Source organism: Saimiri boliviensis, chromosome 1 (genome assembly GCF_048565385.1).
Source record: "Saimiri boliviensis isolate mSaiBol1 chromosome 1, mSaiBol1.pri, whole genome shotgun sequence".
Classification (NCBI taxonomy): Eukaryota; Metazoa; Chordata; class Mammalia; order Primates; family Cebidae; genus Saimiri; species Saimiri boliviensis.
The window spans coordinates 82268288-82293792 of NC_133449.1; the positions used below are offsets into that span (position 1 = coordinate 82268288).

General features: G+C 37.0%; 1 protein-coding gene and 1 non-coding gene across 10 annotated transcripts in view; one reads left to right on the forward strand and one right to left on the reverse strand.

Moving 5' to 3' along the window:
• PPP4R3B (protein phosphatase 4 regulatory subunit 3B) overlaps positions 1-25505 on the forward strand; it is a 75256-nt gene that overhangs the window by 44409 nt on the left and 5342 nt on the right. For 4 of the 9 annotated variants that reach the window (XM_039476212.2, XM_074399887.1, XM_074399907.1 and 1 more), the window contains 7 exons: positions 736-831; positions 1703-1744; positions 4609-4767; positions 9147-9316; positions 12284-12423; positions 12832-13016; positions 18258-18451. In XM_039476212.2, coding sequence (XP_039332146.1) covers positions 736-831; positions 1703-1744; positions 4609-4767; positions 9147-9316; positions 12284-12423; positions 12832-13016; positions 18258-18451 — 986 coding nt within the window. The remainder of the gene's footprint in view (positions 1-735; positions 832-1702; positions 1745-4608; positions 4768-9146; positions 9317-12283; positions 12424-12831; positions 13017-18257; positions 18452-25505) is intronic. The other 5 variants (XM_074399879.1, XM_074399902.1, XM_039476216.2 and 2 more) reach the window with 5 other exon arrangements.
• On the reverse strand, positions 11476-11623 carry LOC120362254 (small nucleolar RNA SNORA12). The gene has a single exon (XR_005578212.1). It is a non-coding gene; the product is annotated as a small nucleolar RNA SNORA12 (small nucleolar RNA).

The window sequence follows — 25505 nt, forward strand, 5'->3', positions numbered from 1 at the left end:
TTATGGTTTTAGTATATCCCTCTAGGTATTCATAGTTACATATATCTAATCTGGAGGCAATTTTTAAATTGAGTTCTACTGCATTTAACTTAGCCATAGATATTACAGTTCTCTTAGATTTTATCAATCTGCAGTATTTAAATTATGTTATCATATAACCATAATACATACTAACATAAGCAAAGGATTTTGATGAGCATACAACTTAATTAGTGAAATCAGAAATATGTGGGGCATAATAGAATATTAGCCACTATCTGAGAATATTTGTTAACCAGAAGAATCACTTAAGAGGAGGTTAGTTAGGAGAATGTTCATGAAACTAAGGGCATACCCCATGTAATACTATTAGTTCCATTTCTGAGTATATACTCTATGGAATGTTTGTTCATATGCATGACAGGTACAAGAATGTTGCTGCATTGTTTGTGGTAGTAAAATGAATAAAATATGTATTTTTCATATAATGGAATACCATATAGCAGTTAAAATCATTGAATTTTGATGTATCAACTGAATAATTCCCAAAAATATCAAGGTGAATGGGTACAAAAGCACATCACAGAGGGTTTTCTTGAAGAATGGTTCCATTTATGTAAATTAAAATAATGCATTTTTTATGTTCATTTTAACAAAACATTTCCAGCCTACAGAAATAGATAGATAATAGTATAACAGACACTCATATACTCCCTGTTGGCTTTATCAAAACTAACCTGACATATTTTTTTTCAGATTTTTTTTTAAAACATTACAGATATAGTTGGAGTTTCGTATGTACCCCTTCACATTCCCATTCCCATTCTACCCCCTCTTCCTCCATCTCTCAAGGTATGATGAATTTGGAGTTTATCACTCCTATATTTGCTTATGTTATTCTGATGTGTATATATGGTATTATTTTTTATATTTTCAAAGTTGCTATAAATTTAACGTCTCCTAAATACTATGCTGCATATTTTTTAATCCAATGTTATTTTCGAGATCTATTCATATGGATACCTGTTCATATTGATCTAATTCATATTGAAATAGAGTTATTTATTTTTAACTCCTATAGAGTTCTTACTTATTTTTAACCCCTATATATGAGTATGCTGTAATTGAGCCATTCTGCCTCTAATGTGCATTCGTTTCTAGCTTTTTGCTATTACAGATAATGCTCCAGTTACATTCTTGTGTTTCCCTATGCACATGTGCCTTGATGTGCTCTAGAATGTATGCCTAGAAATTGGAACTGATTGATAAAAAATTTGAAGCATAAACATACTTATTATTCTGGAGTTTTAAAAATTCCTATATTTTCTGTTTTTAAAAATGAGATGCATAAGGGATGATCAAATGCAAATGTTATTTTAAAAAATTAAGAATAAAAAAACAAAAATGAAATGAAGAGAAATACCCTAATTGTTGAATGACGAATAGGAGAAGATAAAAGAAGATATGTCAGTTTTATCTCTGGTTGTAATCTTCCTTTTTATCAGAATATTTATACTATGTTGTCTTTTAATTCCACATCTACAACCACTTTTGTAAAAGATTGCAGATATAGTTATAATTTTACTGAAGCAACCAAGTCTTAACAGTTATTTTGAGGGTAAAGGAGATTATGATTGAAGACGTACATTGTATATTATAAAGTACTAGGGAAATGTGAAATATTACTGAAGTATTTGATTTTAATTTTTAATTTTTTTATTAGATAATATAGTTGGATCAAACAAAAACAACACAATTTGTCCTGGTAAGTATAAATTCATACTTTATGAATACATGCAAATTATAAACTTTTTTCTACTCTAAGTGTAATGCTTTATATAAGGCTAAGAAAAGCATATTTTGGCATAAAAATGAAATGCAAGAACAAATTTACTTTTGTCTTTATTGTAAAGAAAAAATTCCACTATCTTCAATATTAAAAACGGAAAATGAGTTGGAATTTTGTTAGTTTTTTTTTTCCTGAAAATTTATACCTTGTTTTCTGACATTGTTAAGAGAAGAAGGCATTGTCTGAAAGTTGAGGATGTAATTCTTATTTTTGAAATGTAGTAAACTAAGACTAGTTTGCAACTAATTTTCATGACCATTTTTTGTTTATTGTTCATGAATCTGAGACTAAAAGCAGTTGTTTCTACTTAGAATAGGCATAGTAGGTATGAGCTTGATACTAATAAAGACATGCTGTGTGCACCTACCATCCCATGCCCTTTCTACCAACCTCATCAAATCTCAAAGGGGAGCCAGTTACAAGTAAGGAGGCTGTTTGGAGATTGGACTGTTTAGAGATAAGAGTAATTTCTTGTCCCAGTTATAAATATGAAGACAAGACATTTGTTTAAGGCTGGGCATGTTAGCTTACTCCTGTAATCCCAGCACTTTGGGAGGCTGAGGCAGGTGGATCACCTGAGGCCAAGAAATTAGCTGGGCGTGGTGGCGCATGCCTGCAATCCCAGCTACTCTGGAGGCTGAGGCAGGAGAATCACTTGAACCCATGAGGCGGAGGTTGCAGTGAGCCAAGATCACGCTTCGCCATTTATTCCAGCTTGGGCAACAAGAGCGAAACTCCATCTCAAATAGAAACAAAACAAAAAATCCAGACATTTGTGAGTGTCAAGGTTAAAAAGTCTTTTGTTAATAAAATTGGAGAGTTCAAAAATAAAGAATTCCTTTTTTTTTTTTTTTTTTGAGACGGAGTCTCACTCTGTCATTCGGGCTAGAGTGCAGTGGTGAGATCTCAGCTCACTGCAACCTCCGGCTCCCAGGTTCAAGTGATCCTCTTGCTGCTGCCTTCCCAGTAGCTGGGATTATAGGTGCTTGCCACCACACTGGGCTAACTTTTATATTTTTAGTAGAGACAGGGTTTCACCATTTTGGCCAGACTGGTCCCAAACTCCTGACCTCAGGCGATCCACTAGCCTCCGCCTCCCGAAGTGCTAGGATTATAGGTGTGAGCCATGTGCCTGGCCAGGAATTGCTTTCAATGGTGAGGGACTAGTTCAAATTTTGGCTGATGTACTGGCTGACAGAAATTGGTCTGGAGGAAGGGAAGCTCTTTACTTGCATTTAAACTAGAAACAGTTCTTGAAATACAAGAACTTTCTTTTGTGTATTTATATGTGATGGTCATTCTGTTATTAGAAATAATGCTAATTTATTCCTGATAGCATTGTAGTTACACAAGATATTTATGTATATAATCTCAAGTAAATAAAATAGTTGTACTAGATGATGTCATTTTTTTAAAAATTCTGTAAGACTATCATTTTATAATTTCCTCACAGCTTAATATTTCCTTGTCTAGCCAAGCGTAGTGGCTCACACCTATAACCTCAGCACTTTGGGAGGCCGAGGCAGGAGGATCACTTGAGCCCAGGAGATAAGAGACCAGCCTGGGCAACATAGTGAGACATCATCTCTACAAAAAATAAACTGGGCATGGTGGTATGCCCCCTGTGGTCCCAGCTACTAGGGAGGCTGAGGTGGCAGGATCACTTGCGTCTGGGAGGTCGAGGATGCAGTGAGCTGAAATTGCACCAATGCACTCCAGCCTGGGTGACAGAGTGACGACACCCTGTCTCAAACAACAAGAAAATATTTTCTTGTCTAAAGCACTTATAATAGGGATGTGTGATTGTCCATATAGGCCTTTGACATAAATTAAAATTTGACGTTTAGGAAGCAGTTCAAAATCATTTCACGAATGTATAAACCGAAGTCTCAGGGAAAGAAAAAATGCAAGTTTATTCAGTAGATCCCTCTCTATAGATATCATGAGTTGATATTTTAAAAGTTGTTTATAAAATTATATTAAGTTATGTGTAAGAATCTTGATATAATATTTTTTATTTGATGTTCAAACAGCCAAAAATATCCTTATCTTAAACTGTCTTATTTAAATTTGGGGGGGGAAATTTGCATTGAGCCACTTTAGGCCAAAAGTTTTAAGTAGTTTTTTTTTTAACCATGGGCCCTTTTATAGATTTATTAATATTAATAAAGAATACCTCAGTGCCATCAGGTATTATCATGTTCATGGATTGTTATTGCTTTTCTTTCTATATTTCGTATTTTATGCAAATCTGAGTCTTCGAAAGTTATCTAGTAGGTAAAACTGTTAATGTGCTTCTGGAGAGTCTGGGTAATGAAAAATTAAAAATCTGTAGCCTTTTTAATGGATATAAAAATGGAGAAAATAGGCCAGGCACAGTGGCTTGTACTTATAATCCCGGCACTTTGGGGGCCAAGTGGGAGGATCTCTTGAGCCCAGGAGTTTGAGACCAGTCTGGACAACATAGTGAGACCCCATCTCTACAAAAATTTGAAAAAAATATTAGCTAGCATGGTGGCATACATTTGTAGTTCCAGCTACTGTGGAAGCTGAGGTGGGAGGATCACTTGAGCCTGGGAGGTAGAAGCTGCAATGAGCCATGATTGTGCCACCACAGTCTAAACTGGGTGACAGAGTGAGACCTTGTCTCAAAAAAAAAAAAAAAAAAAAAAAAGGAATTACAATTTAGATTTTGTTACAAAATATAGGATGTAAGCTTTATTTATTCTTTATTTAGATATATTCAGTATTTATTTTCATGAGATTACTTTCTTTTGTAGATAATTATCAAACAGCACAGCTACTTGCCTTAATTTTAGAGTTACTCACATTTTGTGTGGAACATCACACATATCACATAAAAAACTATATTATGAACAAGGACTTGCTAAGAAGAGTCTTGGTCTTGATGAATTCAAAGCACACTTTTCTGGCCTTGTGTAAGTATAAAATGTTTAAAAAGCAACATTTTTAATAGAGATAAAGCTGAAGTTACCCATTTGAAGTTACTTATTATTTATTAGCAGTGTATATTCTGTTAATTAGATGATTGTGAGAAGTCCTACTCTTTCATTCTTACTTACAGGGCAAGAGGACTAGGTTATAGTGATTTCCCCAGCCACATATTGCTCACATTTAAATTCAGTGAGCCTGTCTTTTTTTGTGATACAATACCATGTGCAATGACACCATTTTACTAACAGAACCAGGTCTGCTGTTTTTTTACATCTATTTCATAAAGCTGTCATTTAGTAGTCACTCTTTATAATTATTCTGATATTCAATGTTGATTTTTAGCAGACTGTAAACTTTCTTTGACTTTCATAATTTCACCTGCAAACAGAGAAAGAAACATCCTCTCTCCAGATGGAAATTACTTTGTGGTATTATTCTGACCATAAAGATTATAGTTTAAATATAGACATTTAATTTAATGTATTGAGAAAATGTTAATCTCCCTAATCTTTATTTTTGTGGACTTAAAATAGCCAGTATTAACTATCTGCATTATTTCTTTTTATATACCTGTACCAATTTGTATAATAAACATAATCGCATGTATAGAGGATTTTTTTGTTTTTTATTTTTACCAAACAGGATCATACCAACACATTTGTCAGCCCCCTAATACTACTCTAGCCTAATTAATATCATGTAGACTAAGTTTATTCCTGGAGACAGCTGAGTAAGATTTTATAGTATGGCTCTCCCACAGATTCTTCTGCAATTCTCAGTGGATGAATTACAGGATTGTTTTTGCTTTTTTGCCACTCCAAACTATACTGTGGTAGACAGTCTGGTACATAAATCTTTTAAGTACTGATTTATTTCTTTCTAAAGAATAGATTCTCAATAATGAGATTGCAAAGACAAAATGTTATGCTTTTTAATGTATCCATTTAATTTGCGAATGGCTGCTAGATTACTTCCCCCCAAGTTGAAACATTTTGACATTCTCCCAGCATTCAGTGTTACTCCTTTTTTAAAAATGTTACCAGTCTGATAATGGAAAATGTGATACTTCATTTTTTTTCTAAATTGCATTTTCCCTGACAGCGTCTTTTCATATATTAGTATAATTCGCATTTTTATCTGTTGTGAATTACCAGTTATCTTTTTCTTAGAGTTCTTTGCATAGTAGAGATATTAACAATTTATCATGTTTTGGTGAGAAAATGTACATCTTCATTGTCTTGGCTTTGGCTTTATTTATAGTATTGTTTTCCAAATAACTTGAAAATGTCCTTATTACAACACAGATTTCTTTCTTTTCCTTTTATGACTTTTGGGTGTTTTGTTTTGCTTAGAAAAGTCTGTGTCCTAAGATTATACAGATATTCTCACTTTTTTTTTATATTTATATGTGTAACACATGTGAAATTGTTTTTGCATATGTTTTGAAATGAGAGTATTTGAAATGAGTGTTTTCTAGATATATAGCCAACAGTATCAGTCTTAATCAGCACTTGTATTAAGACTACCTTACCTTTCCTCATCCTTCTGAATTGAAATATCATTTTTGTTATACATTAAGTTAACAGATATATATACACACACACACACACACACACACACACACACACATATATATATACTTTTGTTTTATTTCTGTACTGTCATTTAATTTCACCAAATGAAATAATACCAGTGTTGGCCAGGCACGGTGGCTCATGCCTGTAATCCCAGCACTTTGGGAGGCTGAGGTGGGTGGATCACCTGAGGTCAGGTGTTGGAGAGCAACCTGGGCACCATGAGGAAACCCTGTCTCTACGGAAAATACAAAAATTAGCCAGGTGTGGTGGTGTATGCCTGTAATCCCAGCTACTCAGGAAGCTGAGGTAGGAGAATCACTTGAACCTGGGAGACGGAGGTTGTCGTGAGCTGAGATCGCAACACTGCACTCTAGCCTGGATGACAGAGCAAGACTCTGTCTCAAAAACAAAACAACAACAAAAAAACAGTGTTTATTATATTATATCAGGCATTATAGTATTTCTGTTGTAAGGTTTAATACCTACTGAATCCCCCTTCACTTTCCTTTTTCATAATTTTCTTAGTTGTTATTGGACATTTTCTCTTTCATAATAACTAAATGATTATATCCAGCTCATTTTGATTGGAATTACATTATGTTTTTATATTAGTTTTGGAATGATTGATGTTCTTAAGACAGATTTTCCCATTTGGCTCTCTATAAATAGTACTCTTTGATGACTACAGAGTACTCCCTTTAATATGAACATGTAACTGAATGAATTTCCAATTTATTTTTATTTTTATTCTTTTTTTTTTCTTTTTTTTTTTTTTTGGAGATGGAGTTTCGCTTTTGTTACCCAGGCTGGAGTGCAATGGCGCGATCTCAGCTCACCGCAACCTTCGCCTCCTGGGTTCAGGCAATTCTCCTGCCTCAGCCTCCTGAGTAGCTGGAATTACAGGCACGCGCCACCATGCCCAGCTAATTCTTTGTATTTTTAGTAGAGACGGGGTTTCACCATGTTGACCAGGATGGTCTCGATCTCTTGACCTCGTGATTCACCCGCCGCGGCCTCCCAAAGTGCTGGGATTACAGGCTTGAGCCACCGCGCCCGGCTATTTTTATTCTTATTTATTTATTTATTTCTGAGGTGGAGTCTTGCTCTATTGCCCAGGCTGGAGTGCAGTGGCATGGTCTTGGCTAACTGTAACTTCTGCTTCCTGGGTTCAAGCAATTCTCCTGCCTCAGCCTCTCGAGTAGCTGGGATTACAGGTGCCTGCCACCAGGACTGGCTAATTTTTTGTATTTACAGTAGAGACGGAGTTTCACCATGTTGGTTAAGCTGGTCTCAAACTCCTGACCTCGTGATCCACCCGCCTTGGCCTCCCAAAGCACTGGAATTACAGGCGTGAACCACTGCACCCGGCCAGAATTTCTAATATTTAAATGTTTATATTGTTTCAGGATTTCTATTATTATAAGCAGTGCTCTTGTAATTATAGCTTTGTATACATGTCAGTTCACTTACCAGCAGTGTGTAAGTGTGCCTATTTGCTCACACACTTGCCAGTGCTTCAGTCTTTTGCATCTTAAGTAAACTTTCTTATCCTGCCACAAAGAGAGGTGAGGTTGCAAGTCTAACGCTTCTCTCCACACTTGTTTGGTGTTACATTTATACCTTATGTAGCCTATTTCTGTTTTATTCTCAGATAATATTTAGAACCTCTTGTGACAGGCACAACTTCTTTATTTCATGAGTTTCATCTAATGGAATGAAAAATGACATACAGTCAGAAGCCTTGTGTTTTGAAGATTTGGCTACTGGTATCTGTAGAATAAATTAAACTACTTGGGGAAAAGATGCAAGTTAAAGGATCAACACATATAAAAATAAAGGATTAAAATTATAGTCCTCTCTGTTCCATAAGATGTTTCTTAGTAATATTGCTAAATTTAGTAAGCTTTATGTAGCTAGGGAAAAGACTAGTTAAAAAGGAGATTTCTTATCAGTATTCTAAAATGTGAAAAGTGAAGTTCAAGTTGTACCTCTTATTCATTACTCTGTTTTTCTTTAACAAATAACAATCTGATCTGCCACAGTACATCTTTAGCTAGGTAAAATAGCTTGTAAGCAATTGGTACATAAGAGAATGATGTCATTATAATATGAAGATGGTGTTGGTTCACAAGTTTTTTTTCAAGACATAGAGAAGTAGAATAGTGTGAATGGAAATAGCCTTCATCAGAGAAGTAAAAACCTTTAGATCTTCTGTTATATGATTGGCATATGGTATCAGGAGCCCCTTTAGTGGTATTTTCAGAAAATTAAGAAGCATTTGCTTCTAAAGCTCCCCTCCTCAGAGAGCCAAGGCAATCTTGGCTCATAGCAGGTTGCCCACTCCTGTGCCCACCTTAGTGACAGTGCCCCCACTGATTCTGAGCTGCCTTCACTCTGTTGTCTCAGCCATCCACCAGCACTACTCTAAGTACTGCTAGCTTTTGCAGTCTGTGGATTTTGCATATTTTTTAATCTCTGTCGTAGAGCTACCTGCCTGGGTAGTTTATCTCCTAGGTTCCAATTACTGTTTTTTGTGGGGGTTTTTTGTTAGTTCTGGCTACAAAGTTTTACAGTTTTGAGAGGTCCTCTCCAGCTCTATTTTCCTCAAAGTCCAGTTTCATTGGACAATTTTACTTTTCTTTTTAGAATAATTTACTTTTTACTTTATGAACAGTTTTACTTTTCATTTTAGAAGAACATATACATTGCTTTATGGTGGAAAAACACCTGTATAATAATGGATTTTAGTAAGATCATTAACTTATTCCCTGTATTATTTTAATTAGGTGCTCTTCGCTTTATGAGGCGGATAATTGGACTTAAAGATGAATTTTATAATCGTTACATCACCAAGGGAAATCTTTTTGAGCCAGTTATAAATGCACTTCTGGATAATGGAACTCGGTACAATCTGTTGAATTCAGCTGTTATTGAGTTGTTTGAATTTATAAGAGTGGTAAGTGATTATAAAACAACCGTTAGTTATTATATGTAAGATAACTATATGTAAAGACATAATTTTTTATGTCAAAGAATTATATGTAAGCAAAATGATTTCTTCATTTCCTTTTGCCCCTGAAATTATATATTCCATTTGTCTTAGAATCTATTTCTAATAAGCTGAAATTTTAAAAATCATTGTATTTGCCACATGGTTATGGTTTAGTGGTTTTTACTTTTGACGCTAATATATTTTAACACAAATATTTTAAATTGTGAAATATAAAAGAATAGAAATATTGAAAAATAATTTATTTAGGGTTGGGCGCAGTGGCTCATGCCTGTAATCCCAGCAATTTGGGAAGCCAAGGTGGGCTGATCACTTGAGGTCAAGAGTTCATGAGCAGCCTGGCCAATATGGTGAAACCCCATCTCAACTAAAAATACAAAAAATAGCCAGGTGTGGTGGCACATGCCTGTAATCCCAGCCACTTGGGAAGCTGAGACACAAGAATCGCTTAAACACGGGAGGTGGGGTTACAGTGAGCCAAGATTGCATCACTTCACTCCACCCTGGGTGACAGAGCAAGACTTTTGTCTCAAAAAAAAAAATTTCATTTGGTAGACGTTAATATAAGGTGCATAATAGGTAGGATGGAATACTGGAATTTTAAATTAAAGAGATCAGGAGGTTAGATAGACTACTCCAATTATCCTATTTTATAGATGAAGAAATTAAGACACCCAGAATGATTAAGTGACCTATTCAAGAACATCCATTTGGATAGTAGCACAATGAGGACCAGTTAGAGCTTATAGCTATGTCCTAGTTCAATTTTAGGCAACAGAAGATGTGTCATAAATAATCTGGAGGGCAATCTATGTGAGTAACAGGGGTGCAACAGATAGCTTTAAAACCAATACAACAAATTGACCTTACCTGTACTTATATACACTGAAATCATTCCACTGAGGAAATGACCACAAAGTTGGAAAGAATTTGGGTTTTATTTTTTGTTTTATTTTGAGACAAGGTCTCATGCTGTTGCCCAAGCTGTAGTGCAATAACACAGTTATAGCTCACTGTACCTTTGACCTCCTGGGCTCAAGCAGATCCTCCCATGTCAGCTTCCTGAGTAGTTGAAACTATAGATATTCACTAATATGCCTGGCCAATTTTAATTTTTTTTTAGATACAGGGGTCTTCCTCTGTTGCCCAGGCTGGTCTCGAACTCCTAGGGTCAAGCAGTCCTCCCACAGCCTCCCAACGTGTTGGATTACAGATGTGAGCCACTGCACTTGACTGGGAAGAATTTGAGAAAAGAAAGTCAAAGCTAGAAATTCATTCTCTAGTTTTATTTCTTACAAATTAGATTTCTGCTGATGACATGCTGTCCTTATACGAAGATAATTTGGCTGACTGGATTGTTTTTCTAAAAGTGGTCAGTTGCCAAGTATATGATTTTTAAAAGGATGAAGAAGATAGAAGTCTTTAACCTTGGAAAAGAAGGAATATGGTTAACCAGCTCACTAGTTCCCATTGTACTGTTGCAGTAAATCAAAACTTTTTAATATTTTATTTACTTTATATTTTTCTCCTTTAAAATTTTGGTGAGATAGAGATAAAGCAAACTGTAGGGTTTACAGCCCCATCCCTATGCCCACAATTGAATTGCTTTTCTGAAAATAAGTTTTTGAGTGCTTGATTTATGTACCTTGTGTCCCAAAACTTAATGTGTTTTTCATTTCATGTATAACACAGAGCCATTACCTAGGTTTCTAATTTCTGAGTTGCATATTTTTTATTGAGATGTACAGGAGAACTACTTTTAGGACTTAGAATCTGTAATGCAACCAAATTATGATGTATCTTTTCAAGAAATGATCTGTGTGTTTCTTAAATATGTAGTATTATTGATAAAGTCCTGAATCGCAACTTTAATTTTTTTTTAAGTAAGCCTACTGAGCATACATGCATTTGCAGTGATGATTTAGAATTAAGAAGTTATTACTATCAGTTTACTTCACAAAGATTATACTATCGGAAGACTACAGGAATAGATAAGTAGAATTCTAGATAGTTTATCAGATCTGTATATATAATATAGTCAGAGAAATCTGTGCTTATTTATTGTTTAGGTAAGATGTATCCTTCATTGTTTTTTTTCTTGTTCTACGTGTGAGAGCCAGCCTCGGATATGGGAAAGGCTTGAGAGAGATCTCTTTGTCATCAAGCCTTTGCCAGCTTCTGTGTAATGTATGTGGCAGAGTTAGCCTCATTTGAAAACTTAACGAATGCACCAGAAAGCAAACCACCACCAGTATATCCCATTTTGATAGCAGTTAAATAGGAAGTCATTAAATAACACTTGTTTGTTGAAAAATATAATTTTTCTTTTATTGATACATAATATTGTACAGATTTTTTGGTACATGTACTTTTTTTTTTTTTTTACATGCATAGAATGTATAATCAAGTCAGGGTGTTTGGGGTATCCATCACCATGAGTATTTTGAAAACATAATTTTAACATCTTCCCTCTAACCAGCTGTGTGCTCTGGATCAAACCATCCAGCTTCTCTTGAGCCTCAATTTTGTTTTTCTCTAAAATGGGGATAGTAAAACCTATCTCATAGAATTATTATGCATATCAAATGAAATTGTATGTAAAAGTGCTTTTTAAATTGTAAAGTGCTATATATAAATACAAAACATAAACAGAAGATGTAAAAAACATCCATTTACTTTTTAAATGTTTTTTATAGTCCCACAAAAGGGCTCCAGTAAATTGCTTCTCCTTTTTTTTTTCAAGTTTTCTGTGCAGTCCTGACTCATATGTAAAGAAACCAGGACATGACATGTTGGAAGGTGATTTTGAAAAACCTTTTTTAATCAGCTTTAGAACTACAAAACAAAATTTTAAAGTTTTTTTTCTAATAAGTATTGTATTATATTTCAAATGTGAATTTTGTGCTTATACAGGAAGATATCAAGTCTCTTACTGCACATATAGTTGAAAACTTCTATAAAGCACTTGAATCGATTGAGTATGTTCAGACATTCAAAGGATTGAAGACTAAATATGAGCAAGAAAAAGACAGACAAAATCAGAAACTGAACAGGTATTGTTTGAGTATACTGCTTTTATAGCCTACAAAATTGTGTCCAAAATTGTCTGTAGTTCAGATTTTCCATGTGAAATTCACTGAGGAATTTTCTTTCCATCACTGGATAGCGTAGAGTTTAATAGGAGAGTAAGGTGTTCCTCCTACCCCATATCATTTAAATGATGAATTACCACTCCATATTGTAACTTAAGAAGAATATTTAGTTTAATATACAATATCCTAAAATAATTTGGAGTGTTAGTGTTCTCTGGCTACATCTTCTATCATGACAGAGATCATTTTGGTATAAATTATACTCTGTTAAAATTACTTCGCTTCCTCCTGATTATACATATTTTTCCTTCAATTCAATCTGATCGTGAACTTAAATCATTACTCAATATTTGTGATACTTTCTTACAGTGTACCATCTATATTGCGTAGTAACAGATTTCGCAGAGATGCAAAAGCCTTGGAAGAGGATGAAGAAATGTGGTTTAATGAAGATGAAGAAGAGGAAGGAAAAGCAGTTGTGGCACCAGTGGAAAAATCTAAACCAGAAGATGATTTTCCAGATAATTATGAAAAGTTTATGGAGACTAAAAAAGGTATTAAAATTCTGAATTTCTGCACAGTATACCCTCTTATTTAGTGCAAAAATTATTCTGTTGCTTATGAAGGTTTATTTATAATTTACAAAGCAAGAAAGACTATTTTGTACCAAATCATGTTCTTTTAAAATTATATACTTTTCCAAATCTGTCTGAGAATTGTTTTCATGTTTAAAATGTTTCTCTTCAAACTTGCCATTCTGTAATGCTATTAATTTGCTAGTTAGAAATTGAATTATCTACTTACACTTTTCTTTCTGTAAACAGTCTTGTCTTTATTTCTATACTGAAATTCTCAGGAATAATAGAGACCATATAGATTCATAGAAACCTTCTAGAGTACTTTGCCTGTGTCTTTTACAGCTGATAAACTAAGCTCAAAGAAGTAACTTTGCTCTTTAAAATTTTTAAATTATAAAAGTTACATAAAGATACACTGTCAAGAGAAGTGAAAAAGTAAAATTTCCCCTGGCTTTCAGGTATATTTAACTTGTTTTACAAAACAAAGATCTTGCTAGCGCTTATCTTTCAAAAGAACTAAAATGAGGAATTACCATTTTTTGGAATACTGCCCTGCATATATCATTTAAATATTTAATTAAAATTCATGTCTTGCTGGGCATGGTAGCTTATGGCTTTAATCCTAGCACTTTGGGAGGCTGAAGCAGGTGGATCATTTGAGCCCAGGAGTTCCAGACTACCCTGGGTAACATGGTAAAATCCTGTCTCTACAAAAAACACAAAAATTAGATGGGCATGGTGGCACTCAACTGGAGTCCCAGCTACTAGAAAGGCTGAGGCTGGAGGATCACTTGAGCCAAGGAGGTCAAAGCTACAGTGAGCCATAAGTACCACTGCACTCCAGCCTGAGTAACAGAGAAAGACCATATCTCAAAAACAAAAAAAAAAAAAACAAAAAAATTATACCTTAAAAGATAAAAGCCTTTCCTGGATTTATTATGTAAGTTTGTGATTTTGAATGTGACATTTTCTTTCTTTTTTTTTTTTTTGAGACGGAGTTTCGCTCTTGTTACCCAGGCTGGAGTGCAATGGCGCGATCTCGGCTCACCGCAACCTCCGCCTCCTGGGTTCAAGCAATTCTCCTGCCTCAGCCTCCTGAGTAGCTGGGATTACAGGCACGTGCCACCATGCCCAGCTAATTTTTTGTATTTTTTGTAGAGACGGGGTTTCACCATGTTGACCAGGATGGTCTTGATCTCCTGACCTCGTGATCCACCCGCCTCAGCCTCCCAAAGTGCTGGGATTACAGGCTTGAGCCACCGCGCCCGGCCTGAATGTGACATTTTCTAAAGGCAATTCTCAGAGAATTAATTTCATTTATTTATTACATTTTCTTTGAAACTATTGTTCCTACTCATTTTCAACTTATTAATTTGATAAGTTTTATTTGCCCCATCGTAGGGGAGCAACAAGCCTATTAAAATGTCCTAAGGAATAGGTATCTTTGCTAGACAAATTCTTCTGCCTTTACTCATTACAGGTACTGCCCTGACTACTGTCAAAAGAGGCAGTACAGCCATATTTGAAGTTCTGTATCTAGTGTCAAATGACACACTGTTAAGAATCATATATAAAAATAGTAACCAGATGTTAAAGAGGATTGGAACCCTGTGTCATAAAAGAAACAGGAAAAGGAACTTGGACTATTTCGGACTTACGGACTTGATCATTGTCTTCAGGCATTTGGAATGTTGACTTGTGAGAGAAATTACTAGGTTTTTACAGTGAGTAAAGAAGTGTAGAGTCAGTGAGTGGAAGCTACAGGGAGACAATAAAAGGAAGAGTCAGATAGCTGATGAGTTTTTAGATTTATGTGCTAGATACCGCAATGTAGAGTTCTAGCACAGGATGGCTAATTTTGTTAGGATACTTAAGTTCCTTTCTAATACTGAGATTTCTAAGATTCTAGCTAATAAAGACTTCTCACTTGTATTAGTTCGTTTTATACTATTAAAAAGAACTACATAAGACTGGGTAGTTTATGAAGAAAAGAGATTTGATTGACTTACAGTTCCATAGGCTTAACAGGAAACATGGCTGAAAGGCTTCAGGAAACTTACAGTCATGGCAGAAGGTGAAAGGGAAGTAAGCATGTCTTAACCCTGGTGAAGCAGAAGACAGAGAATGTGAAGGAGGAGGTGTAACACACTTTTAAACAACCAGATCTCATGAGAACTCACTATCACACAAACAGCAATGAAGTATTCTGCCTCCATCATTCAGTCACCTCCTCTAACACCTGGTGATTACAGTTCATAATGAGATTTGGATGGTCACATGTAGCCAAACCATATCATTCCAACTCTGGCCTCTCTCTAATCACATGTCTTTTTTTTTTTGAGACAGAGTTTCGCTGTTGTTACCCAGGCTGGAGTGCAATGGTGCTATCTCGGCTCACCACAACCTCCGCCTCCTGGGTTCAGACGATTCTTCTGCCTCAGCCTCCTGAGTAGCTGGGATTACAGGCACACGCCACCATGGCCAGCTAATTTTTGGTGTTTTTAGTAGAGACGGGGTTTCACCATGTTGACCAGGATGGTCTCGATCTCTTGACCTCATGATCCACCTGCCTCGGCCTCCCATTGTATTGGGATTACAGGCTTGAGCCACCACGCCTGGCCTCGCATGTCCTTTTTACATTTCAAAACCAGTTATGCCTTCCCAACAGTCCCCCAGAGTCACAACTCATTCTAGCATTAACTCAGAAGTCCCAAGTCCAAAGTCTCATATGAGACGAGGTAAATCCCTTATGCCTATGAACCTGTAAAATAAAAAAGAAGTTAGTTACTTCCAAGATACAGTGGGGGTACAGGCATTCCAAATGGGAGAAATTGGCCAAAACAAAGGTGCTACAGGCCCTGGGCAAGTCTGAAACCCAGCAGGGCAGTCTTTAAATCTTGAAGCTCCAAAATAATCTTCTTTGACTCCATGTCTCACATCCAGGGCATGCTGATACAACAGGTGGACTCCCAAGGCCATGGTGGACTCCATCACTATGGCTGTGGTGGGTACAGCCCCCATGGCTGCTTTCATGTGCTGATGTTGAGCACCTGAGGCTTTTCCATGTGCATGGTGCAAGCTGTTGGTGGATCTACCATTCTGGGGTCTGAAGGATGGTGGCTCTCTTCTTTCAGCCCCACTAGGCAGTATTCCAGTAGGGACTCTGTGTCGGAGCTCCATCCTCCTCACATTTCTCTTCCCTACTGCCCTAGTAGAGGTTCTCCATGAGGGCTCTGCCCCTGCAGCAGATTTCTGCCTGGACATCTAGGCATTTCCATACATCTTCTGAAATCTAGGTGGTTTGGGAATCAGAGGTTACCAAACCTCAGTTCTTGGCTTCTGCATACCCATAGGCCCAATACCACATGGAAGCTACCAAGTTGTGGGGCTTGCACCCTCTAAAACCATGGCCCAAGATGTATCTTGGCTCCTTTTAGACGTGGCTGGAGCTGCAACAGCTGAGATGCAGAGTGCCATGTCCCAAGACTGCACAGAGCAGCAGGGCCCTGGGCCCAGCTCACAAAACCATTTTTCCCTCCTAGGCCTCTGGGCCTGTTAATTTAACATTTGGCTTCCATGCATATTTCTGCAACCAGCTTGAATTTTTCCCCAGGAAATGAGTTTGTCTTTTCTACTGCATGGTCAGGCTGCAAATATTCCAAACTCTATGCTCTGCTCCCTTTTAAATATAAATTCCAATTTCAGACCATCTCTTTCTTCATGCATATGAGTGTACACTTTTAGAAACAGCCAGAACACCTCCTTTTTTTTTGGAAACAGTCTTGCTCGCTCTCTTAGGCTGTAGTGCAGTGGCATGATTTTGGCTCACTGCAACCTCCTCCTCCCCAGGTTCAACCAGTTCTCCTGCCTCAGCCTCTCGAGTACCTGGTACTACAGGTATGTGCTATCATGCCTGGCTAAGTTTTGTATTTTTAGTAGAGACAGGGTTTCACCTTGTTGGCCATCCTGACCTCCAGTGATCCAGCCACTTTGGCCTCCCAAAGTGCTGGGATTACAGACATGAGCCACTGCACCTGGCCCAGGCCACCCCTTGAATGCTTTGCTGCTTAGAAATTTCTTCTGCCAGATAACCTAAATCATCTTAAGTTAAAGTTCCACAGATCTCTAGGGCAGGAGCAAAATGTTGCCAGTCTCTGCTAAAAGCATAGCAAGAATGAGTTATTCCAAATAAGAGTGACTCCATTTCCCAGTAAGTTCCTTATCTCCACGTGAGACCTCTTCAGCCTGTACTTCGTTGTCTGTATCACTGTCAACATTTTGGTCAAAACCATTCAATAAGTCTCTAGGAAGTTCCAGACTTTCCCACATCTTCCTGTCTTTTTCTAAGCCATCCAGACTGTCCCAACCTCTGCCTATTATCCACTTCCAAAGTCGCTTCCACATTTTCAGGTATAGATGGAGTCTGACTCTGTCACCAGGCTGGTGTGCAGTGGCACAGTCTCAGCTCACTGCAGCCTCCAGCTCCCAAGTGACTCTCTTGCCTCAGCCTCTGGAGCACCTGGGATTATAGAGTTTTGCCACCACACTCATCTAATTTTTATATTTTTAGTATATAAGTTTCACTATGTGGGCCAGGCTGGTCTCAAACCCCTGACCTCAAGTGATCCACCCGCCTCAGCCTTCCAAAGTGCTGGGATTACAGGTGTGAGCCACTGTACCCTTCCATTTTCAGGTATCCTTATAGCAGTACCCCACTCTGGTACCAATTTTTTATATTAGTTTGTTTTCATACTGCTCTAAAGAACAACCTAAGACTGGGTAATTTATGAAGAAAAGAGGTATAATTGACTTATGATTCCACATGGCTGGGGAAGCCTCAGGAAACTTGTGGCTGAAGGCAAACAGGAAGCAAGACATGTCTTACATGGCAGCAGGAGAGAGAGCAAGAGGGGAAGTGCCACACTTTTGAACAACCAGATCTCGTGAAAACTCACTATCACAAGAACAGCGAGGGGGAAATCCACCCCCATGATCCAGTCACCTGTCACCAGGTCCTTCCCCTGACACGTGGGGATTACAGTTTGACTTCACATTTGGGTTGGGACACAGCCAAAGCATATCATCACTGTACACATCATGCTCTGCTTTTTTAGTTCTTAGGAAACAAAGGCAATGTTTTTTAATTATTGCTGTTTACAGACATTTTGACTTATCGGCACTTATTGATACACATTCAAAATTTTACTTTTGCTTTAGCAAAAGAAAGTGAAGACAAGGAAAACCTTCCGAAAAGGACATCTCCTGGTGGCTTTAAATTTACTTTCTCCCACTCTGCCAGTGCTGCTAATGGAACAAACAGTAAATCTGTAGTAGCTCAGACACCACCAGCAACTTCTAATGGATCCTCCTCCAAAACTACAAACTTGGCTACATCAGTAACAGCCACCAAGGTAGGTGAAACAGCATTACATGCAAAGTTTGCTTTTCCTGTCTGTGAGATTATTTCTTCTTTACAAAAGAAAATTTGGATAATCAAAACAATTTCAGTGATGGAAAAATGTTACATACATTTTTATCAGAGAACATGACAGCTAATATTTTGATTTCTCAGGTCTGAGTTTATCTGGCATGTAATTGAGATCCTTCTATAAACATAATTTTGTATTCTGCTTTTATTTGTTAGAAGAATTTTTCTGTTATCAAAACGTTGATGATTGAGAATTTCATTTCATTTTATTTTTTTGAGACAGAGTCTTATTCTGTCAGCAAGCTGGAGTGCAGTGGCACGATCTTGGCTCACTGCAACCTGCACCTCCCAGGTTCAAGTGATTATCCTGCCTCAGCCTCCCAAGTAGCTGGGACTACAAGCACATGCCACCACACCCAGCTAATTTTTATATGTTTAGTAGAGACAGGATTTCACCATGTTGGCCATGATGGTCTCCATCTCTTAACCTCATTAGCCACCTACCTCGGCCTCCCAAAGAGAATTTCATTTTATTTAGGCTTATGATAATAAATGTAAGTATCCTTCCTCCTTGTCCCCCATTCTGTTTTGGAGCACTTAAGTTGATTCTGATATTTCACTGACTACTTAGTGTTATTGCACTTTTAATTATTTTCTTGGATAGATGAGTAGTAGAATGTCTTCATACATACGATCAAATTCATCTTCATAAAGTCTATGCTAATTTATGTTACCATAAATTGTGTATGTGCCTAGCTAATTGCAGCTTTGCAAGTGCTATAATTATTTTTAGTGTTTGCCAGTTAGGTAGGGGAGACAGTATATAATATCTCATTTCCATTCGTATATACTTTGTTAGTAGTAAGGTTGAATATTAGCCTTTTGAATTTGCTCTTCTCAGCAAATTGGATATTATTATTGATGAATCTTTCGTTAAGGATATTAAACTTTCTGTTGTTCTTATAACAAATGTATTTGCATTGTTACCTCTTTTTTTATAAACAAGTTTAAATTTCATATGAAACATTTTTCTTGTTCATATGTTATATGAAACCATTCTTTTTCCCCATAAAGGAGTGGCTTAAAATAAAAAGACATAAATATGGGACAACTATTGTATAAGGGTAGAAAGACAAGAAGAAATGGCATGGTAGTACAAACCAAACTGAAGGAATGCATCTTGTTTTCAACACAAAAGTATGAGTTTATTTCACAAAAATATAGAATCTTCATTCACTAGTATAGTAAGCTAGGCTCTTGACTAAAGAACACGTAAGTAGCATTTTCATGGTGTTCTGTATTTGAAACACATTTTATGTTTTTTAACTGGAAAATCTTAAAATTTTCAACTTCGTGATAGGACAAATTAGAGTAATATTGCAACATTACATTAAGAGTGTTTGGTCTGGGCACAGTGGCTTACTGTGATCCTAGCAGTATGAGAGGCCAAGGGAGGAGGGTCACTTGAGCCCAGGAGTCTAAGACCAGTCTGAGCCATAAGGTGAGACCCCATCTCTACAAAAAATATTTTAAAAGTAGCTGGGTATGGTGGCACACACCTGTGGTCCCAGCCTCTCCTGAGGCAGGAGAATCCGTTGAGCCTGGGAGATGGAGACTTCAGTGAACCGTGATCTCACCAGTGTACTCCAGCCTGAGCAAGAGAATGAGACCGTATCTCAAAAAAAAAAAAAAAAAAAAATGCCATAGAGTTGCATTGTTTGGGTTCAAATGTTGGCTCTGCCTCTTTCTAGCTGTTTCACCTTAAATAAATAAATTAATCTCTCTGAGCCTTAGCCTGCCTGCCTGCCTGCCTTCCTGCTTCCCTTTTGTTGCTGTTGGTATTGGGACAGGGTCTCACTCTGTCACCCATCTTGGAGTGCAGTGGTGCAGTCACAGCTCACAGTCTCCCTTACTTCCTGGGCTCAACTGATCCTCCCACCTCAGCCTCCCAAGTAGCTGGAAATGCAGGTGCATGCCACCGTGCCTGGCTAATTTTTGTATTTTTGGTAGAGTTGGAGATGGGGTTTCGCTGTGTTGCCTAGGCTGGTCTCAGACTGCTGTGCTCAAGCAATCCTCCCACTTCAGCCTCCCAAAGTGTTGGGATTAACAGGTGTCAGCCATCATGCCCAGCTGGCTTTCTTGTTTTAAAAAGGGATGAGACTTACTTTATAAGCTTGTTAGGAAGATTAAACTATTTAGCAAAGGTAAAATGCTTAGAACACTGCTTGATGCCTTCTTAATATATGTTAGCTTATTTTTAATCAAAGTAATACATGTACTTACTTTCAAAAGTCAAATATTACCAAAAGTCAAGTTTATATTAGAAAAAAAACAGTGTCTCTGTTCCCTTCCACAAAGATATCTTTGAACTCATTTAGCTATATGTCTTCTATTTCTGAATAATATGTCAATACTGCTATGTTGCTTTACCTAGCTTAGACATTATTTATTTCTTGCTAGATAGGTGAGAATTTAGTTTTTTTATGTATACACATAAATTGAATGCTCCTTAACACATCCTCACCTTATTCCTCCCTGTATCGCAATTTTTTATAAAAACATTTGATAATTTTATGGTTATGACAATATAGTTTTGTTTCTGTTTTTTCTATACTGTTTTTCTTATAACTTTTCACTTCTTCTAGAGTAAGTAATTGCCACTGTTTTTTCATTTGTTGCACTAGTTATGTGCCTCTGCTAATTCTTTCAGTACCTTACCAGACTAGGTTTCATATAGTCTCCTCTTGGAGACATCTCTCTTCAAGCCTCTTCTCCCATCCCGTTCCAGCCTAGATTGGTTGCTGTCTAAACTTCCCACACAACTGTTATCTTGGGACTTCCTTGGCCAACATCCTAAGATTTCCTTTTGCCTCTCTCCTTCCTTCCACTGTTTATTTCCTGAATCTCGTGTCTCTGTTCTCTTTTTTGATTTTCTTTCTCATTTTGGTGGGGCAAATTCTGTAGCAGTTTACTGAGGGAAAAAAAATCCCATGAGAGGTAAAATTTGAAACCTTGCATGTATGAAAATGTCTTTATTCTTTTCCAAAAGAAAGAACATTGGGGGGAAAAGGGAAAATTTTAAAAATTAAAAAGAAAATGTCTTTATTCAAACCTCACACTGGATTATTTAGCTGAATGCAGAACCAGATCAGAAATCATTTTCTCTCGGAAATTTGAAGTTATTGCTGTCAAGAAGTCCAAAGACATTCTTATTTCTGATCTTTTCTGTGTGATTTTCTTCTTCCTGGAAGCGTCTGGGGTTTTATTTCTGCATTCTGAAACTTGATGATGATGTACTTGGAGCATTCCTCAGTTAAAAAGTCATGTCCTGGCCGGGCGCAGTGGCTCACGCTTGTAATCCCAGCACTTTGGGAGGCCGAGGTGGGTGGACCACCTGAGGTCAGGAGTTCAAGACCAGCCTGACTAACATGGAGAAACCCCGTCTCTACTAAAAATACAAAATTAGCTGGGCTTGGTGGCACATGACTATAATCCTAGCTACTTGGGAGGGTGAGGCAGGAGAATTGCTTGAACCCAGGAGGTGGAGGTTGCAGTGTGTTGAGATTGTGCCATTGTCCTCCAGCCTGAGCAACAAGAGCAAAACTCTGTCTCAAAAAAACAAAAAAAGTCATGTCCTTAAGTTTTAGAATATTTCAAGCTCTTTCTTTCACTATAACTTACTGTTTGGATGGAGTCTTCTGGATTGAAAGTAATTTTCATACCTTTTCTATCCTACTAATTTTTTTTTCCTGTTACATTTTGTGTGATATTTCTCTGAGTTTTTGCCTTTTCAGATAATTTACTTGTAAATGAGCAAAATTAAATGCAAGCACCAACACCTTTTCCACTCTTCTTGACGCTAACAGCAGATTACAAAATTCATCTGTTATATAACCTTTTTAGAAATAAGAATGTAAACGTTGTTCTTGGAAAACATTTGCTCAATCACTGTAGACACAGAATTTTGAAATTAAGCAAGATAGGCATTGACCGAAGTTAAGCACCACTTTAATTTGCTCTCAGCCTTCTTAAACCATGCCCACATTCCTAAGTGGTGGCAGATTCTTATCACCAATTGCCCTTTGATTTATCCAATTTCACCAATAGTGTTAATTGTCATAATTGAAGCCTGGCTAGACATTAGCTGCTAATGAATTTAAACAAAAGATTTGTTTGTATGATATAAATGTCATAAAGACACAAAATACTTCTTTAGTTGTAAAACTGTAAAACATGCATATTTTCTGTGAGGAAAAATTCAAAATCAGAATGAGAAGCATTTGTGGATGCTAAAATAAATACTTGTCGCAGATTCACAGCAGAGAAACCTGTTATCTGGCATTTTTATGTAACAGATTTATCTTGGTAAGCTCTTCCTATTAGGACATTAAGAAATTCCTTGCATAGAATTCAAAAGTATGGATATATTTTAATTTATATTTAGCCTCTGTCGATGGGCATTAAAGTTGTTTCCAGCTTTTTGTAGTTATAATCATTGGTGCAATATGTGACCACCTACATATTTCATATACATATATATTTCTGTATAGTACTTGCATTTATTATAATGTGCTGGGATTACAGGTGTGCCATACCATGCCTGACTGATTTTTGTATTTTCAGTAGGGATGGGGTTTCACCATGTTGGGCAGGCTAGTCAGGAACTCCTGGCCCCAAGTGATTCACCCATCTCAGACTCCCAAAGTGCTTTTTCATAGGTTACTATTGTCATTTATTTTGATCCCTTCTTTCATATTGGGAATTTTACTTAAGTGGTACTCTTCGGATTTCCTTTCATACAAAAAAAATAATAATAAAGATTTTAATAAGAGTGCCAAGACAATTTGATGGGGAAAAATAGTTTTTTCAATAGATGTTACAACTGGATATCCACATGCAGAAGAATGAAGTTGGATCCCTATCTCACATCATGTACAAAACTCCTCTCAAAATGGATGAAAGATCTAAACATAAAAGTTAAAAGTATAAAACTCTTTCTTAAAAAAAAATAGGCATACCTATCTATGACCTTGGATTTAGGTGATGATTTCTTAGATATGACACAAATAGCACAAGTGGCTAAAGAAAAATAATAAGTTGGACTCCATCAAAATTTTAAAATTTTGTAATCCAGAGGATACTGTCACAAATGGAAAAGACAATCCACAGAATGGGAGGAAATAATTGTAAATGATATATCTGATAAGGAAGTGGTATCCAGAATATATAAAGAACTCTTAAATCTCAATTTGACAACCCAGTTTTACAATGGACAAAGGATTTTAATAGACATTTCTGCAAAGAAGATACACAAGTAGCCCATATAAGCACGTAGAAAGATGTTAAGCATTATTAGTAAGGGAAATGCAAATCAAAACCACAATATGATAGCATTTCACATCCACTAGGATAGCTATAATAAAAAAGATGCACCAAACAAGTGTTGGCAAGAATATAAATTGTGACATCCATTGCTAGTAAGGATATAAAATGGCACAGCAGGCCGGGTGCAAAGGCGCAGGCTGGGTGCAAAGGCTCATGCCTGTAATTCCAGCACTTTGGAAGGCCAAGGCAGGAGGATTGCTTGAACCCAAGAGCTGAAGACTGGCCTGGGCAACATGGCAAAACCCCATCTCTACAAAAATTAGCTGAACATGGTGGCACATGCCTGTGGTCCCAGCTGTTCGGGAGGCTGAGGTGGGAGGATCATTTGAGCCCAGCAGGCAGAGGTTGCAGTGTGCCAAAATCACATCACTGCACTCCAGCCTGGGCAACAGAGTGAGACCGTGTCTCAAAAAATAAATAAAATGGTATAGCAGCTTTGGAATACAGTCTGGTGGTTCTACAAAAAGTCAGAGTACCATATGACCCGGAGTTACCATATGACCCAGCTATCTCATTTCCTAGGTATATATTTAAGAAAACCAAAAACATGTCCACTGTAAAACTTGTATATGAATGTTAATAGCAATATTGTTTGTAATAGCCAAAATGTGGGAATAACCCAAATGTCTATCAGCTGATGAATGGATAAACAAAATGTGGCATATTCATACAGTGGATATTAATTGGCCATAAAAAAAGAATGAAGTCCTGATATGCTAAGCATAGATTAACTGAAAACACTGTGGTAACTGAAGTAAACGAGTCACAAAAGGCCGAATATTGGATAATTCCATTGATATGAACTGTCCAGAATAAATCCATGGAAACAGAGTAGATTAGTGGTTGCCAAGAGCTGGGTGGTGTGGGTTGCGGTGGGGGAATGAGGACTGTTTATGGGACTTTTATTGTGGGTGAAATGATGAAAATGCTCTGAAATTAGTGGTGATTATACAACTTTTGTGAATATACTAAAACCACTGAATTATACACTTTTGGTGTGTGAATTACGGTGTCTGAAAATTGTACACTTTAAAAAGTTGACTTTATGGTATGGACTTAGAGTAGTACCCTGCTTTTTTCAGGAAGTGTTAGTTGTTTGTAGTTTCTCTCATTCCCCGCAGTGTGAAGCCATCTAATTTTTACAGACCAAGCTAGTTTCTTATACCTGGTGAGTATGAGTGTGGTTGGTAGTGTTCTGAGAGCCAACATAACAAAGCTTATTGTGGGATTGTGGGGGTGGGCATGTCTGCTCAGTATACAAAATTTATATTTATTCTTCCATTTTCAGCCTGGCCTTACCATGCCCTTTACTGTGCCTAAAGTCATGAAGTATATAGTCCGTTTCTCTGTAAAGTTAATTACATTCTCTATAGAGTTCATTCTTTATAGAGTCATTTTCTCTTGTAGAGTTCTCTACAGTTGGTGATGGTAGAGGAACGGGAATCTCCTGGCTGTCAGAGGTGTAGAATCAATGACCCAGTTGTCTGTTTTACTATAATTTAACTGTTTTACCTGCTTTCCCCAGTATTTTGATCCCTTTACTGTCTAGCTTCTTTGATTTCTTGTAAGACAAATGAGTTTCTTGTTTCTGTATCCCTCTGCAAATACTTAGTTCTTGGCTTCTTCGTATTATATGAGTTGCCTTGCCTCTG